At 41.9% G+C, this 18,620-nt stretch overlaps 1 protein-coding gene across 1 annotated transcript in view; it reads left to right on the forward strand.

The window, feature by feature from the left end:
- LOC113407525 (rab GTPase-activating protein 1-like) overlaps positions 1-18,620 on the forward strand; it is a 536,766-nt gene that overhangs the window by 385,537 nt on the left and 132,609 nt on the right. The window contains 3 exon segments of the mRNA XM_026656123.1: positions 4,216-4,341; positions 5,835-5,978; positions 15,349-15,393. Coding sequence (XP_026511908.1) covers positions 4,216-4,341; positions 5,835-5,978; positions 15,349-15,393 — 315 coding nt within the window.

Raw genomic sequence — 18,620 nt, forward strand, 5'->3', positions numbered from 1 at the left:
CCCCCCCCCCCCCCCGGGGGGGGGGGGGGGCGGCTGGAGGCTTTTTCGCCTGGGGCAGCGAAAAAGCCAGAGCCGGCCGTGAATGGAGCATAAGTGCCATTGACTTTCAAGAGGTCTTGTGCTCCCAAGTCACTTTTAAATCTCCACATGAGCAAAAAACTAAATAAAGGATTTGACCCATTCATTGAAAGACATGCTTGATTGTTAATTTGTATTGTCATCTTTAATTTCCAAGATACTAGAACAGTTGAAAAATATTAGATATTTACAAGCTGCTAAACAAATTTATTGATACATCTATGGAGTTAAGAAATGGGATATTGTGAAGAGCATTTTTAAAAAACAGTTATGCAGGCTATTGCTTGTTTTCAGTGCCAGGCTTTTGTTGGTAACATCACATTAATCACTCTCAGAATTTATTTCCATTTAGAGTACGGTTCTTTAGAAGACCCCTAAAGATTTATCCCTCACACGGACAGCCCAAGAGGAAAGAAGTTACTAAGTAAGATGTCTAAAAGAAAAATTCAGACTGTTTCAGGCATAAGTATTATCTTCTTAAAAGGCAACTATGACGTCTTGAAGATCTAAGCAGCTGATACCCAATAAGAGCATGGTGGAGAGAGGATAGTCTTTTTATAGACACAATTGAAACTAGAACGACATTATCACCCTCCCCCCCCCTCCACATCCCCCCATATATTCCAAAATCAAACATTCCATCAGATATTTTACATAGCATTTCTTACCCAACAGTAGACTTTTTTTTTATTTTTTTTTTAAGTTTGGTTCAGATAAGATAAGCTATTTGTAGAGACACAAGTGTTCAAAAAATGAATAAGCTGCCAAATTCCAAATATGATGAATTTTCATTTGGCTCCCCTTATCTCCAAATGTGTGATGTTTCATTGGCATTACTATGTAGAATTGCCTTTGAGTGTTTTTAGAGTTTGTGATTAAATTTGAAAGGTATTTCTAGGGACCACCAAATGGCAATTACACCCATTTTAATATGCCTATATAATACATACATTCCTAATAAGAAATGAAACTGAAATGATCAGAGAAGGGGAGGAAGCAAATTCTCTTATGTAGCTTAGGAGCTCCGGTGGGGGAGAGGTAGATGATCGCATCCTTCAAGTCCCTAGCTCCCCCAGATTGTCCATTCCCAACCAGTCCATTGTCCTGAATGCTTACTGACTCTGTTCTGAACCTCTCTAAGCCTTGTTAATCTCTACATGGTCCCATCGTCCCCAGGCCTTTTGTATTCTTCTGGGATAGGGGGTGCTTTTTCCTCCCCCTGCAGTTGTCGTCTTGGGGTGGATTGGTAGCCTGAACCTCCATCTTGAGTCTTCATAGTTCTTCTAGAGAAATCCCCACCAAAATATGAGCAGACATTTCCCAATCACAGGGAACCATTTGTCTCCAGCTGTCGTGATTTTACCACAGAACTCACAATATTTTGTGTGCTTCTTGAAGCCCAGCTCTTCCATTCATGTGACTATGTTAGAATCTTAGCTCTCATTATTAACAAATTGATAAGTTTTTAGCAATCATGGTTGGAAAAGAGGCTCAAAAAACAAAGCAAATTAAAAGAAACCAACATTTATTTTTTAAAATTTCATTGGCTTAATAATAACAACATAAATTTTGGGGATTGATTCATGATTCTGGACTCTTGGGATTGGTAATATTGGGGAAATCCCTATCCCCTAAGAGTGAAGTCTCCATGGCCTCTCCCTGTAAAAGACTTGGCCTCACAACAAACTCCCAATCCCTCCCTACTCCTTGTAGGTATGTCTTCATTGCAAAAGAAGGTCTATTCTTAACTTGGGTTAAAATACCAGTGAATACACCGCAATTTGGCATTTAACCTGGGTTTGCAGCTTGAGTTCAACCCCAGGTTCCCTTAGAGGTTTAAACTTCACCTGCTAACCCAAGTTAAAACCTGAGTTACTATGTTTTCCCTGCTATTTTAACCTGAGTTAAGAACACACTTTTTTTTTTTTTTTTTTTTTTTTTTGCAGTGCCGACACACCATATGTGTTGGATGGGGATGAATGTGTGTGTGCATGCACGTGACTGGGTGAACATGCACATGTGTGTGAACATAATTTCCTTGTTAGTATATGAACAAGTAAAAGAAGTTTACATTTATGTTTTAGAAAGAACAGACCCAAGTCCCCAAACTCTTCATGCAGGATAAAGCTATTAATTTCTTTTTTTAACTTGGTCTCCAGCCTTTATCTGTCCTCCATAGGGGTTCATCTTGTCAGATAAAATTGTAGCAAGAGATCTGAGATCTCATAACAGCTTATTATGTCTGATCTTAGTCTGCACAGACACCTGGCAGCTGGGCTGGCAGTTCTTGAGGTTCAACAGCTACTTTCATGTAAACTGGCTAAAGAGAAAGGACTCAGCACCAGTTTTGACCTAGAGGCAAGGCGTGATCTTAGTCTGGGCACTAAAAAGTGAAATCTTAGAAGTCAATAAAAAGGGACTGAAATTCTCTTTGAAGAAAACTATTCAGTTTTTATCCACTGCTGACATTTGTCTAGAGAGAGATTCTGCGTGCAAGCAGAAATAGTAAAAGGTCAAGAGTTGTCACTCAGATATTCAGAAGTAGTTTCTGTTCATTGGCACTTATGTGGTATTTGCAGAAGTAAGACATTCTTGTGATTAAAGTCCTGATTTGTGTCTGCAATAGCTTCCGCTCACACATACCCTGTTATGGTATCCCCTGAAGTCAGGGATACTGTCAAGGGAGGTTATGACGACACAAGACTTCCCACAACCTCCCCTCCCATTAGGGCATGCAGCCAGCCAGCACAACTCCAAAAGTGAGGTTGACTGATTTAGTGCAGCCCCTAAGTGGGTCTTGAGTAGAGCCCCAGCAGGGATTAAAGCGTTCAGTATCATTTGGATGAGGAGGTATGGACATGGTGTAGCAGGGCTTCTGAGGGAGTCATGCTGCTGGGAGAGGTCTCAGAATGATCACATGTTTGGAGGGCCAAGCTCATTGTTGCATCCTCAGTCATGGAAAACCTGACCCGGGACTACTTAATGCACCTGGAAGTTGGCTGTAATTTTCCCTTTCTGCATTTTTTCCCATGAGGGCCTGATATAGCCTAGAATTTTTGAGAAGTGTTTGTCTAATGTCCAGTTTGACAAAGACTGTTTTGATGACAATTTGTTTTTTACCGTGGTTTTCTAGATGAGAATTATGTACCAGCTAAGCTAAATATTCTCATTTACCTTTGTAGTGGCAATGCTAATGGCAGTTGTGCATTTACAGCCCCAAGCATTGAATTGAGACTATAATACTGTTTACACTGTGTTTGAATAAGGTTCTGAAGAAAGATCCTAACACTGTTTCAAATCAGTATAGACAAGGCCTAACTAAGGGCAGGTCTTCACTACAGGGGGGAGTCGATTTAAGATACGCAAATTCAGCTACGCGAATAGCGTAGCTGAATTCGACGTATCGGAGCCGACTTACCTCGCTGTGAGGACGGCAGCAAAATCGACCTCCGCGGCTCCCAGTCGACGGCACTTACTCCCATCTCCACTGGTGGAGTAAGAGCGTCGATTCGGGGATCGATTGTCGCATCCCGACGAGACGCGATAATTCGATCCCCGAGAGATCGATTTCTACCCGCCGATTCAGGCGGGTAGTGTAGACCTAGCCTAATGTTTTCCTCAAGGAGAATAAATTATTCCCCTAAGATTTTTTGGTACCTAATAGAGCTGTGTGAATAACTCTTTTTTTCTGACAGGTTTCAGAGTAGCAGCCATGTTAGTCTGTATTAGCAAAAACTAAGGTGTCACAAGTACACCTGTTCTTTTTTTCTGGTTTGCTGGCAGTTCAAATATTTTTTTAAAATTTGTTTCAGGTTGACTCAAAACCAAACTTTTTCAAAAATTGTGATGAATTGAAAAGAGGAAAAGTATGAGTTTCAGATCAAACAAAACATTTATTTTGACCTAAAATAAAACATTTGGTTTTTATTTCAAGCTTTTTTTAATGTTTTAAAAAATAAAATTTCAGAAAATTTCAAAATTAAAAGTAATTTTGAATTTTAAAAAATTGAAATATTTATATTTTTTTCAGAATCTCTTACAATCCCTTGGGCAAAGGGAATTTTAAAATTTTACAGCTATGATATTTCAAATCTCTGCATTGTCATTCAAAGACTCTTTGTGTATTTCTCCTTGCAGATGCCAGAGGAGCAGGCCTTTTGTGTTCTGGTGAAGATCATGTATGACTATGGCTTGCGAGACCTCTACAAAAATAACTTTGAAGATCTTCACTGCAAATTTTACCAACTAGAGAAACTAATGCAGGTAGGACCAGGATCAAGAACTCTTGTCCTTTCATACGTGGTAATGTTGTGTGGGGAAGAGGTAAACTCTTCTCTTACAGCTTTAGAAAAATACAACTTTCTCCTTTCAGAAGTGTATTGGACCAAATTCCAAAAGCCCCAAAGTGAGGGACATTTAAGATCTGAAGCCAAACATTGTGGTTGGGTCTGTGTCTGTTTTCTTTTGGCTTCCATATACTTACTCTTGCAAACTTTTTTGATTCAAAGAGAGGATATTTATGGTTTTCTCTCCCCTTCTCTTTTTATTTGTTAAATTGATGTGACTACAGTAGAACTTCTGAGTTCTAACAGAATATGAGAATATTTTGGTATAGGATTGTCTTAGTTTGCATGACTTGCATTATGAGTTAAGATATTATACAAGCTGGGACAATTCTATGAATATGAAAAATAAGTCCACCACAGATCATTTTGCAAGCCACGGGTCATCTTATTGTGACTCGATATGCGTTTAGTTTTTCCTCACATTTTAATTTTTCGTATTAAAAACAATTTAACTCTGAAATATTACAAGTTTTATACGCTGTTGTCCTGACTAATAAGCCATTATTAACAGTCCATTAAGATTTGACCTCTGGTGCAGTTACAATAATGGAAGCTTGCTGTTGGATTCAGTTAACCAGAGTAAAAATACAACTGTTCTGCAAACTTCCCTTTCTGAGATTTAAAAACTAAAATACAATCTTGGGCACACAACCCCTTTGAACTCACTTTCCAGGATGACAATTTGTGTATGTTTATAATTTACTGATACTTTTCAGATAGTGTTGCTACATTTAAAAAAAAATACATTAATTTGTTCTCAGTATGTTTTTTTCAATATTTGTACCAAACAGCTACAATGAACTTTATCGAGTAAATGCATTTTTAATGACCAATGTATATAATCTAAAATTGACATTACTACATACCTGGTAGTTGGTGTATACTGCATTCCTGGCCTGTGGAACTTGCTTCGTTGTCTGGTTGTTAATGTTTTTTAGTTTTTTGCTTATCTTTCATGATCCCTGAGGCTGATTTAAACTCCCTGCTCCAATGTCCATAATTTCATTGTTTTCCCAGAATAAACCATTTATAACAAAAGCATTAACAATTTTTTAAAATAGATAGTTACACACATGTTATACGTGGCACAACTACTCTATCTTTCCATATTTAATGTCCTATAATTTCTCTCTGTAATCCCATTGTATATTATTGATTTGATTTTGCTTTTAATAGCTAGCATGATAGAATCTGTGGTGGGTAACACAGAGAAGCCGCCAAAAAATGAGGGTGAAATCCTGTCCCCACTGAAGTCTGTGGCAAAACACCCATTGGCTTTAATGGAGCCAGGATTTCACTTTCCTCTTTTCTCAAGCCTCCAATAACCTTGCTGGCAGTGTGTTTCTGAAGCTGGAGGATCCTTGGGTGACATTTAAGCATTTCCCCCCCCCTTTTTTTTTCTTACTCTAGGAGCAGCTACCTGATTTATATAGCCATTTCTCAGACTTGAACCTGGAAGCTCATATGTATGCATCCCAGTGGTTTCTCACCCTCTTTACTGCCAAGTTCCCACTCTGCATGGTCTTCCACATCATTGATTTACTACTCTGTGAGGTAAAATGACACCGTCCTTGAATCAGAAAAAAATGCTTTTTGTCCAAAAAATGTTAATAATTTTCCTTTTTTACCTCATTTTGTTGGAAGATTTAGTCATTTGTTGCTCAGTTTCTATCAGATTAATTTCTAAATGAATGCTGAATGTGTTAAACTGAAGACGCTAGCAAGGCATCTTGCTCTTTATAAATGTAGTTTTGCACTAGCTGCAAGTGATTAATTTTTTCAGGATGGACTTTTAAATAAGTGTAAGTTCAGTTAGCCATTTAATTTTTAAAATGGATAGTTCATCCAAGTTTAATAAATCTGGCTTCTGGCAACCAACCAATTGCTCAGATAAGACTGCTGTGGTAGAACTTTACATTGTTTCCCCAGATCAGAGCATCCAAAGACAGTGTGAATATTACATGTTGTTTCTGATAGCCTGGTATTTCACAGATAGTGGAGAATTACCAGACAGTTCTGATACATTAAACTGTTAGGTCTGACAATTAGAAAATAATCAAGCACTGCCTTACTCCAGAGAACAGAGTTGCAGTTTCTTGGGGCATATATACACTATAAACTTAAGTGAACCTACGTTAGATCAACTTACAGCCACTGCAGTAATTACTGCGGTGGTTCATGTCCACACTGCTCTGTGATGGTACGCATCCTCACCAGGTGCGCTTCCACCGACTTAAGAAGGGCAGTGTGCGTGGCTGACAGCAAGGGCACTCGGCACCGCACGCATCTCCCCACTGGTAGTCCACTACTCACCAGGAGCTTGGCAGCCTCTCCCCACCGGGAACAAGGCAGATGTACCCGGCTTCTCAGCTCCCCGCTGGGAATGGGGCAGTCGCACCAGGCTTCTCAGCTCCCCTCCAGGAGCCTGGCTGCCCCACCAGGCTCTTGGTTCACTGCTGGGAGCATGGCAGCAAACCAGACTCCAGGTGCTGAGCTCCCAGCCAAGTGCCGCTGGTGCAGCTGTGCTCCCAGTGGGGAGCGGAGAGCTGAGAGCCCGGGGGTCGGAGGTCGAGGGGCAGCTGAGCTCCCGGTGGGGAGGTCCATGCCTGGTGTCCGGTCAGTGGGAGCTGAGAAGCCTGGTGCAACTGCCCCGTTCCCAGTGGGGAGCTGAGAAGCCTGGTGTGGCTCCCCCATTCCTGGTGGTGAGCAGAGAGCCTGGGGGGCAGCCGGACTCCTGGTGGGGAGATCTGCGCCCGGAGTCTGGTCAGCTCCCGTGCTCCCAGCGAGGAGTGGGGAGCCTGGGTGGCAATTTGGCTGGGAGCAGAGAGCCCAGGTGGCAGCCTGTACTGGGAGCCTGGGTGGCAGCTTGGCTTGGAGCAGAGACCGGGCAGCAGCCTGGCTGGGGAGCCGGCTTTTTTGTCAATTTCACGGCTTCAGCAGAGGTGGGGTAAAGATTATTTTATTTACTTTTCATCATCACAGTGTGTTCCGGTTTGGGCTCAAACCATTTAGTCTTCTTTCTCTAACAATTTCTTAGTTGTGTTAGTAAAACAAACAGAGGAGAAGAGAACATCAGTGCCATCCATTTCACTTGCATGCATCCTATTCCTTATAGAGTAAACATACACTGAGTTCAGCATTTTGATCTCTTTGGAATTATTTAGCAAGTTTATTTTCAAAACAGAATTGTGTCTGCAAGTGCGATCAGTCTCTGTCAATCTAATGTATCCCTACGCTCTGTTTCTTGAAGAGAAAGTCATGTCTGTTCACTCCAGTCTCTTTCAGCCACAGTCATTGTAAGAAACAGTGCAGACAAGAATCCACAGCTTATCACAGCAGTGATTGCCTGTCTGACAGTAGAACCACACTTCACCCTTTATTGTATTAACCCCGATAAGAAAGTACAAATGCTGAAGAAAATGTAGATTTTTTTTTTTTAAACTCAACTCTAGAAACATTGAAATACAGATGTCATATCTGGTAGCCTCTGTCTCATCTTGTTTGGCGAAAACACACAGAAAAAAAGATGAAAACCTTTTTTTCCTTTTGGGAGTATAAGTAAAGATGTGTAAGAGGAAAAATTGGAATCTGCTAGAAAAAGTAAACCTAGCATTTGAGGGAGGAAAACCCTTTAACATTAAAGGGGCCTAATTTATGATGGCTAAACAATAATCAGAAATATTAAAGAAATGAAGGGCTAGTGGGAAGTCATGTAGAAATCTCAAGCACCAGTAGGAAAATGGCTCAGGATATGTCTACACTACGAAATTAGGTCGATTTTATAGAAGTCGATTTTTAGAAATCGATTTTATACAGTTGATTGTGTATGTCCCCACTAAGTGCATTAAGTTGGCGGAGTGCATCCTTACTACCATGGCTAGCATCGACTCACGGAGCGGTGCACTGTGGGAAGCTATCCCACAGTTCCCACAGTCTCCGCCGCCCATTGGAATTCTGGGTTAAGCTCCCAATGCCTGGCGGGGCAAAAACATTGTCGGGGGTGGTTTTGGGTACATGTTGTCAGTCTCCCCTCCCTCCCTCCTTTCCTCCCTTCGCGAAAGCAACTGCAGACAATCATTTTGTGCCTTTTTTCCTGGTTACCCGTGCAGACGCCATAGCACGGCAAGCATGGAGCCCGCTCAGCTCACTGCTGCTGTTGCAAGCATTGTAAACACCTCACGCGTTATACTGCAGTATGTGCAGAACCTGGCTAAGAGATGGCAGCAAGAGGACGATTGTGAGGAGGACATGGGCACAGACATTCCTGAAAGCATGGGATGTGGCAATTGGGACATCATGGTGGCAGTGGGACTGGTTGATACAGTGGAACGTCAATTCTAGGCCCGGCAAACAAGCACAGACTGGTGGGACCGCATAGTGTTGCAGGTATGGGATGATTCCCAGTGGCTGCGAAATTTTCGCATGCGTAAGGCCACTTTCCTGGAACTCTGTGAGTTGCTTTCCCCCGCCCTGAAGCGCAGGAATACCAAGATGAGAGCTGCCCTGACAGTTGAGAAGTGAGTGGCAATAGCCCTGTGAAAGCTTGCAATGGCTGACAGCTGGGAATCAATTTGGAGTGGCCAAATCTACTGTGGGGACTGCTGTGAATCAAGTAGCCAATGCAATCACTGAGCTGCTGCTATCAAAGGTAGTGACTCTGGGAAATGTGCAGGTCATAGTGGATGGCTTTGCTGCAATGGGTTTCCATAACTGTGGTAAGGTGATAGACGGAATGCACATCCCTATCTTGGGACCGGACCACCTTGGCAGCCAGTACTTAAACTGCATGGGGTACTTCTCAATGGTGCTGCAAGCACTGGTGGATCACAAGGGACATTTCACCGACATCAACGTGGGATGGCCAAGAAAGGTGCATGACGCTCTCATCTTTAGGAACTCCGGGCTGTTTGAGCAACTGCAAGAAGGGACTTACTTCCCAGACCAGAAAATTACTGTTGGGGATGTTGAAATGCCAATAGTTATCCTTGGGGACCCAGCCAACGCATTGCTCCCCTGGCTCATGAAGCCAGACACAGGCAGCCTGGACAGTAGTAAGGAGCAGTTCAACTGTAGGCTGAGCAAGTGCAGAATGGTGGTAGAATGTGCCTTTGGACGTTTAAAAGCTCGCTGGCGCTGTTTGCTGACTAGGTTAGACCTCAGCGCAACCAGTATTCCCATTGTTATTACTGCATACTGTGTGCTCCATAATATCTGTGAGAGTAAGGGGGAGACGTTTATGGTGGGGTGGGAGGTTGAGGCAAATCGCCTGGCTGCCAGTTTTGAACAGCCAGACACCAGGGCGATTAGAAGAGCAAAGGTAGGTGCACTGCGCATCAGAGAGGCTTTGAAAACCAGTTTCATGACTGGCCAGGCTACGGTGTGACAGTTGTGTGTGTTTCTCCTTGATGCAAGCCCGCCCCCTTTGTTGATTTTAATTCCCTGTAAGCCAACCACCCTCCCCCCTTCTATCACAGCTGGCAAAGGAAATAAAGTCACTATTGTTTTGAAACCATGCATTCTTTCTTTATTAATTAAAAAAAAAAAGGGGGATAACTGATAAGGTTGGGGTAGGGTGGGGTGGGGGAGGAGGGAAGGACAAGGCCACATTGCTTATTGTAGCCACACTACAAATCAAAACTGTTTGAATGGCAGCCTTCTGTTGCTTGGGCCATCCTCTGGAGTGGAGTGGCTGGGTGCTCGGAGCCTCCCCCGCGTTCTTGGGCATCTGGGTGAGGAGGATATGGAACTTAGGGAGGAGGGAAGGCGGTTGTACAGTGGATGCAGCGGCGGTCTGTGCTCTTGTTGGCTTTCCTGCAGCTCCACCAGACACCTGAGCATGTCCGTTTGTTCCCCCATTAGCCTCAGCATTGCCTCCTGCCTCTTCTCATCACGCTCACTTAATGCTTTCCTAGACTCTGCCACTGAATGCCTCCATGCATTCAGCTGTGCCCTATCAGTGCGGGAGGACTGCATGAGTTCGGAAAACGTCATCACAAGTGTGTTTTTTTCGCCTTCTAATCTGCAATAACCTCAGGGACGGAGATGATAGTGGGAGCATAGAAACATTTGCACCTGTGGGGGGATAAAAAGGGAGAGTAAAATTTAAGATGATACATTTCTGAGAACAAAAGGGAGACTCTCTTTCACAGTGAATCAAGCAATTTGCAGCAGACAGCACATGTGCTTTAGGTACAAGGTCGCATTTTGCCTTTTATATTGAGTGCCTGTCAGTATGGTGACACATCACACACGGCGGGAGAACAGAATTTGGTTTCCTGGCAGCTATGGTAAGCGAAAGGGTATGCGGGTTTGGCTTCTAACGCCTTCATAACATGTGGGAATGTTTTCAAACTTCAGCGCCCTCCTTTCCCATAGCAAGCAATGCCGGTTGGGTTTACCATTTAAAAGGAGGGGCTGCGGTTTTTGGGTGGATGTGAGGCACACACCTACCCCCACACCTCCACGTGGCTATTTGGGATGATCCCTTCACACACACACACACACACCCCGCCGCGTGGCTATTCTCAGGTATGATCCCTTTTAGCCAAGCACAAATAGCCCAGTATGAATGGGGTCCTTTTACTGTTCCCTTACAAAAATTCCCCTATTTCAACTAGGTGACCATGAATGATATCACTCTCCTGAGGCTAACACAGAAAGATCTAGACCGAATGTTGCTTGAATGCAACCAAAACCCAGGACCATTCGCTGCCATGCTTTGTGCTGCAGTGATTCCAGACTACTTGCTACTGGCTTGGTGTGGTAAAGTGTCCTACTATGGAGGATGAAATAAGGCAGCCTTCTCCAGAAACCTTATGCAAAGGCTTTCAGAGTACCTCCAGGAGAGCTTCATGGAGGTGTCCCTGGAGGATTCCTGCACCATCCCCAGATACGTTAACAGACTTTTCCAGTAGTTGTACTGGCCATGAATGCATCCCAAGTCTTCAAGGCAAATCAAATATTAAACACTATTGCTTTTAAACCCTGTACTGTAGTTACAAATGTGCACTCACCAGAGTTGCCTTTTCCACCTTCAGGGTCGGGGGTACCTGCTTTGGGAGGGTATTGGCTCCAGGGTGATAAAAAGGTCTTGGCTGCCGGGGAGAACGGATTCAACGCTTGCCTGCTGTGCATTCTCCTCCTCCTCCTCCTCCGCCTCCTCCACAAAATCCTCCTCCATGTTGCGTGAGATTCCCCCCTTGCAGGTGTCCACGGACAGTGGTGGGGTAGTGGTAGGGCCTCCCCCACCCCCACCCCCAGAATGCCATGCAGCTGATCATAGAAGCAGCATGTATGGGGCTCTGACCCAGAGGGACCGTTTGCCTCCTTTGTATTTTGGTAGGCTTTCCTGAGCTCCTTGACTTTCACGTGGCACTGCTGTGTGTCCCTTTGGTAGCCTCTGTCCATCATGCCCTGTGCGATTTTGGCATATATATTAGCATTTCTTCTTTTTGATCCGAGTTCTGCCTGCACAGATTCTTCTCCCCAAACAGCAATCAGATCCAGTGTCTCCCATTCGCTCCATGCTGGAGCTCGTTTGCGATTCTGGGGGGACTGCATGGTCACCTGTGCTGCTGAGCTTCCCACGCTGACCAAACAGGAAATGAAATTCAAAAGTTTCTGGGGCTTTTCCTGTGTACCTGGCTAGTGCATCGGAGTTGAAAGTGCTGTCCAGAGCGGTCACATTGGAGCACTCTGAGATAGCTCCCAGAGACCAATAACGTCGGTTTGGTCTGCACTACCCCAAATTCAACCCAGCAAGGTCGATTTTAGCATTACTCCCCTTGCCGGGGAGGAGTATAGAAGTCAATTTTAAGAGCCCTTTAGATTGATGGAACGGGGTTGCTTGTGTAGACGCATTCATTATAAAATGGACCTAACGTGGCTAAATTCGACCTAACTCTGTAGTGTAGACCAGGGCTCAGACAGAAAACCATGCAACAGTACAGAGCAGCCAGAAAATAACTCTGACTTCCAGAAAGAATCCAGCCTAAAAATACTTGGGCTCCTGAGAATTTGTCGGAGGAGATAATGGTCAAAAATAGTATTAGGGTTGGCCTGTGGTTAAATCAAAAATGTGTCTGGCCCTCAACAGAGAAGGAAAATAAAACCTAAGGGCATATGGAGCTTGAAAAAAAAGACAAGAAATAGGTCTTTAATTTTGGATTCCAGTCATATTGTAAAGCTATGTCCCCAAGCAGCCTCCAAGAAGAGCTATGCAGCATAGCATTGTCTGCATTAAATAGCTCTTTCCTTTATTTCTCAGCATATCTGTAATTCCAGCAACTGGAAGGAAAAAAATAGGTGCAGCAGTTAACAATGGAAAATGTCCATCTAAAAAAAACCTTTGAAATGAGCTGTGTTGTGGCTTTTTTATGGGTTTCCAGCCTTTTCATTAACTTGTCTTTGTCATAAATACAGATGAATTTTGAATAGCTTTTAACTTCCTTCCTGGCTGTGCTTTCTCTGTGTCTCTATCCTGCCTGTAGTTGACAAAATATTTACATCCGAAGTAACTCTTTCATGCAGGAAAAAATGTCTGAAGAAAGAAAAATGGGTAACAAAATGCTGATAGATGGTCAGAGCTAGTCATTGGCAATGAGATTCTCTGGTCCCCATGAAAATGATACTAATTATGGTGCTAATTGATTAACACTTTGTGCCAGACAGGGATAATTTCAGATGGGGTTTATCAATTTTGATTTTATCTGTGCTGGGAGAGGGAAGAACATTGATAATTCAAAGGGGTATTTTAAATTCTCATTCCAGAAAGGAAAAGCATTTTTTGGTGACTGCAGCATCTTATAACGAGCAAGTATGCTGCTTTCCACTGAAAGTCTCATGGAAGAGGTCACTAATGGACCTTAATATGTGGGGAAAATAAAAATTTTGGGGGATGGAGGATAGGAAAGAGGAGAAATTAAATGGCAAACCAGTAATATAGTGATATATCCTGAACAGCAGTTCATTATTATTTTTTTTAGCATTATAGTGGTGTTTGTGCCTCTACAGCAAAGGTCTTTTAATCTTTTCCTTATACATATAGCTTGATGGAGATAATATCTTCCTTGTTAAAATTCATAGCAGTCTGGAACTTGCCATGCAAGGTCACAGTGAATGTTGGGAGAATATCAAATGGTTAGGTTTGAATGTGCGTTCAAAGGCTCAGATGTGTATCCAAACCACTGCCTTTTTTGAGCATCTCCCCCCACCCCATCATCCTCCCTGTGACCTCTAGTCATCAACTTCCCCTCTACCCATCTCCCAACTGTTGAAGATGTGATGTAGGCCTAAGGTGCTCCATATTTCTAATGTCACTGCACTAATGCCTCCTAGGAATTCCTCATTATTTGTCACCTCGGTCAAAGCCCTGTCTGGAATGGGGAGGATTTTACGGCTGAGGGACTTGAGCAGAGGCTATTGCTGCTGATGCTAGAGAGGATTAGGGTTGGGGTATGCTTGTCACTGTTGCTGGTTATTTATTTATTTAGATTTTAACAATTGTAAGAAATAAGCCATACAAAATGTTCTAGGCATTCTGAATAATTAATCTTACAACAACACAGCAGAATTAAAAAATCACGTATGGGTTGCAAATGTAGCCCGTCAGTAGAATTAAACAATCAAAAACTGTAACAAAGTAACAGGAACATATCCTCATACAAGAACAACAGGCTATAACGCTCAGTCATAAAGAAACATATCCATATCCTAAACCTTTCCCACAAACCCTGTGAAGTAAATGGCTTTTGAGCTTAACCAGAACATCATCAAGTTGGGGCTCTCTGGACCAGTCTGCAGGATATTGATAATTGGAAGGTGAGCAGCAGAGAATTAAATCTAGGTTAAATTAAACCTAGCTTTAAGGAGTGTGGAGTTCTACATAGTGGAATAGAGTGTTAGGAGAACTAAAGGTTTCCCCCATCTAATAGATTTCCATATAACATTCTTAAATAGCTTACTTTTGGGTAGATCACGCCAACCCCAAATGAGAAGTGCTCTCCTTTCAATGCAGTTCTCATAAAAGTAGGTAAAATAGGATCACCCTTTATTGTTGACAATCCTTGAGACTCACATTCCTCAATCTCATTTTATCTCCAGTAACCTGATTCTTCACTGTGCTACATACGCTTGCCTTCTTTAAACACTTACTCAAATTGGCTTATCCCAACACTTTCTTCCCTATTGTTTGCATTTTAAAGTCAAACTTGCCATCCCTCCTTGATCACTGTGGAGATCCCAGGAGAACTTGTACTTCTTCCTTTTTAAAAAATGTTGTTGCATTTTCTATGTAGGGCTTTCTTATTGTGATGTACATAAATTGGCTTAGAAATACTAAAGATCATATTTAATAGATCAAGGATCTCTTATCTTACTCTTTTTGTTTCTATTTGACAAGTTGCTTTCTTATGAGTGATCTTTCTTAGTACCTTATGCCACACACTCAGTTCTTTCACAACACTGAAGTCTTGGTCCATGTATGTATGTATAATAGATATTTAGATAATTGTATTGGATCTCAGGTGAATTAACATTTTACATATTTTTTCATAAATATGCATTTTAAAAATATGTGTTTACACAAGTCTAACTACGTATTTATTAGAGAGCAAAAAAAAAAAAAAAAAAATCCTGACAGGTAAATTAGATGCCTTTTATAATCTTTCATGAAATTTTCTGTTAAAGGAAAATGTTCAACACAAGGAGTCGTGATACAAGCAGTATTGTCAAAAGCCAGGAAGTTCAATGCTAAAGCTGTCACTCCATTATTAACTTTGAATTTCCTGGTGCTTGTTGGTTTGTGTCACAACTTTAATAATAACTTGAAATCTTATGTTTAGTTTTTTCATTACAGAAGGCCATTTTTGTGCAAAACTTTGAGGATGTTGAAGTGCATAAGGATAATATTTCTCTCCTTCTAAAGGGTATACATTAAATATTAGCACACATCTGGTGGGCCTTGGTGCATGTTCGTTATTATCAATCATACCAGAAAGCGACAGTTGTCACAAAAATGAATGGTCTGGATGTCGAGCTGCCATTTTGGGATCAACATTTCTGAGGACTGAGTAGAAATGAGTTACTGGGAATTCAATCTGTTATTTGTAAATTATGTGTATTATAATTATAGTATTCAGAGACTGGAAAATCTGAGTCACAGAGAGTTGAAGCTAACTTTTGCAAGGTCACACAGCAACATAATGGTAGAGCTGGGAATAGAACAGATCTTGTGACTCCCTGTCCTATATTATAACCCTGGACCATTCTCCTTCCATAAATATTCAGCCCGGAATTTGTGTAAAAAAGTGTTCAGAATCAGCCTTGGTAGATTATTTGTATAAAATAATTGACTGATAGATTTGATTGTAAATAAATCTTAGAAAATGTTATTTAAATCTAGTGAGTGGGCATGAATTCAGAGTTAAATTATGGAGCTTTATTGTATAGCTATGGTTCTTGAGAAGCGCTAGGTTTCATAATGAAATAGTTAGTCTCATAGGGATTATACACATGGGCATGGAAGGTTTGATTTTTCCAGTGCAATGTCTTGCTGGGAATGTAGGTGCCGGGAAACACTAAGCAGAATGGTATAGCTCAGACCATAAGACTGGTTGGCTCGGCACATTAGTTCTGACTCTAGTACTAGAAGTCATAATAGCCTGTTATTTTTTATCTATTGTTGTCAAACTCTGCTGTGATTCCATCAACAAAGCCAAGTTGAAAAAGAACAGATAATATTTTAACCTGTTAAACTTCCTCAGGAATTGGATCTGGAACAAACCCACTTCCTCCCCAAATTTACAGTGGGGTAAAATGTGAATTTAAAAAAATAGTGTACAATATTTTATCTTACCAAGGTTCTGTTGACAAAAATGCTGGAACTTTTCAGAATTAGCTATATTGTCTATCAAAATTGTAATTAAGCATCTGTCAGCATTTCCATTATGCATGTTTTACTAAAGCTTATTAAATGGTAGAGAGGGTTCTCTAAAAATAAACCCTATTTTAGAGCTGTAACAGTTTAAACTTAAAAACTAGCTTTAGATCAAAATTCTGTGCAGAAAGTTTCAGCATGAAAATATACCATTGCAACAGTTGCACAGATGTGTTGGATTCTGTTTTCCTTCACTCCTGTAAGTCAAAAACAACTTTATTTGCTTTAAATAAAAAAGGTGTAGAGCAATGGTCCCCAAACTGTGGGGTGCGCCAAGGAACATTCAGGAGGTGCAGCGGGGCCTGGGCCCATTCCAATGGGGGGCAGGGAGGCGGAGTACCACCCAGCCCCACTCTGCCTCCAGCTCACTCTGGGCCCGCCCCCAGCCACAGCTCGGGTCCCAGCCTCAGCCCTGCTCCTAGCTGCAGTCCTGGCCTTGGCTCCCGACCACAGCTCCAGCCCTGCTCCCGTCCACGGCTCCTGGGAGGGGGGAGGGGGGAAGACTTGGACAGTTTCCATTACGGGTAAGGGGCGGGCGTGACAGAAAAAGTTGGGGGACCATTGGTATAGATGATCAGACTTTAGGCTAAATGCCCTTGCCACTTTTTTTTTCTCTTTAGTCCTTCTTCCACATCTCTCTCAAATCCTATGGAGGCATTTTCTTTTCTTGTGTCAACCATCCTCATAGCATCCAGTGATAACTGGGTGGGATTTTCTTCTGAGCCCATTAACATTAGTCCTTAATAGACTTAAGAGTTTATTCCAGGGTGGGCTGGGTAGGTTATCAGCAGCACTCATGCTTAGGGAACTAAAGGGTAGGATTTGAACCTGTATGTCCAATATGGTACTCTAGATCCACTAGACCCACTATTTACTAGTTTGAAAGAAAAGAGTACAAGAATTAGTTATTTCACTCTCAGAACAGGTGAAATGAATTGTTAGTCCATTTGCTAGTTGACAGGATTCCATATCACATCCCTTCCATTACCACAGGCATTAATTGACACTGCTCTTTGCAGTCTCACAGGGTAAAGTATTGAATAGGCATGGTATCTGTAATGAACCAATGTGGCTGGAAATTTAGCAAATTTCTGTCTCCTGTGCTAAATGGTGGAGAGGAGAGAGACATCCAGCACATAATGAAAAAAGTAACTTTTAAAAAAAGTCTTTGATTCTAAATCAACTGGGTGGATCTCAGTTCTTTGTTGACGTCCCAGAATTCATCTTTTTATGGCTTCAGTGCTATCCTGCTGGAAATCTTTGCTGCATCATTGAGCAGTCTCATGGGAGACTGGGAACATTTCCCTTATTATTTTTTTCAAGTAGCTTATTTTTACATTTTGTCTTTTTCTTTTTAATTATTAATTTAAACCTAAAGATTAAACTGGGATTTACGTTAATTCTCATGAGTCTGGTCATTGCTACAGTAAAGTTTCCTGATTTGGTGAAGCTCAAGAAGGACGCATTCAGGGGCCTCTTGCTAACATACATAAAGAGTATACATACATTTTTTTATAATGTGCTGAATGCACCCCATAGGTTGAATGACATTGAGCACAAATTTCTGAACTTAGTTTACTTTTAAATTTTGTTTTGTAGTTCATTAGTAAAAATCCTCTAAATATTTTCTAAGACTGTTGCTTTGGCCAGAGTTTAAGGCCTTGTCCACACTATAAAGTGTTTATCAGTATAGATATACCAGCAAGCCTTTCTACAGGGGAAACAGATTAAAGAGTTCTTCGCTGGTTTAGCTTTATATCAGTCCCTCCCTCCCTCCCCCGAAAAATAAGCTATACAAGCAAAAAATATTTTTGATGGTATAATTGTGTCTGCGCTTGTCTTTTGCTGGGCATATCTATGTTGATTAGGGAAGTGATTTCCGCGTCCCTCCCCCCCCCCCACCCGCTCCTAATTGAGATAGGTATGCTGGCAAAACTTCTAAGTGTAGCCTAGCCCAGGCCTAAGAAAAAAGTTGCCATTGAGGTGTGAGCACCCTATTTAACTTGCCTCACTCTTTCCTTCTCTGGCTGTGAGTTTTATTAGTTTCCCCTGTATTAAACTTACTTGCTCTGTGATCATTTGACATTCATTAGACAGGTATTCTTCTGCAAAAAGGAACTATTCAGAAGTCGAATAATTCCCAAGTACAAGAAAGTAGTTGGTGAGAATGTCTTTAAGTTACTGAGCATGCCTGTTAAATTCCCACTGAATTATGTACCATAGGAGTGCTGGTAACACTGGTCTACAATTTTTGAGAAGTC

This window comes from Terrapene carolina, unplaced genomic scaffold, assembly GCF_002925995.2.
Source record: "Terrapene carolina triunguis isolate 2854851 unplaced genomic scaffold, T_m_triunguis-2.0 Scaffold212, whole genome shotgun sequence".
Taxonomy (NCBI): Eukaryota; Metazoa; Chordata; order Testudines; family Emydidae; genus Terrapene; species Terrapene triunguis.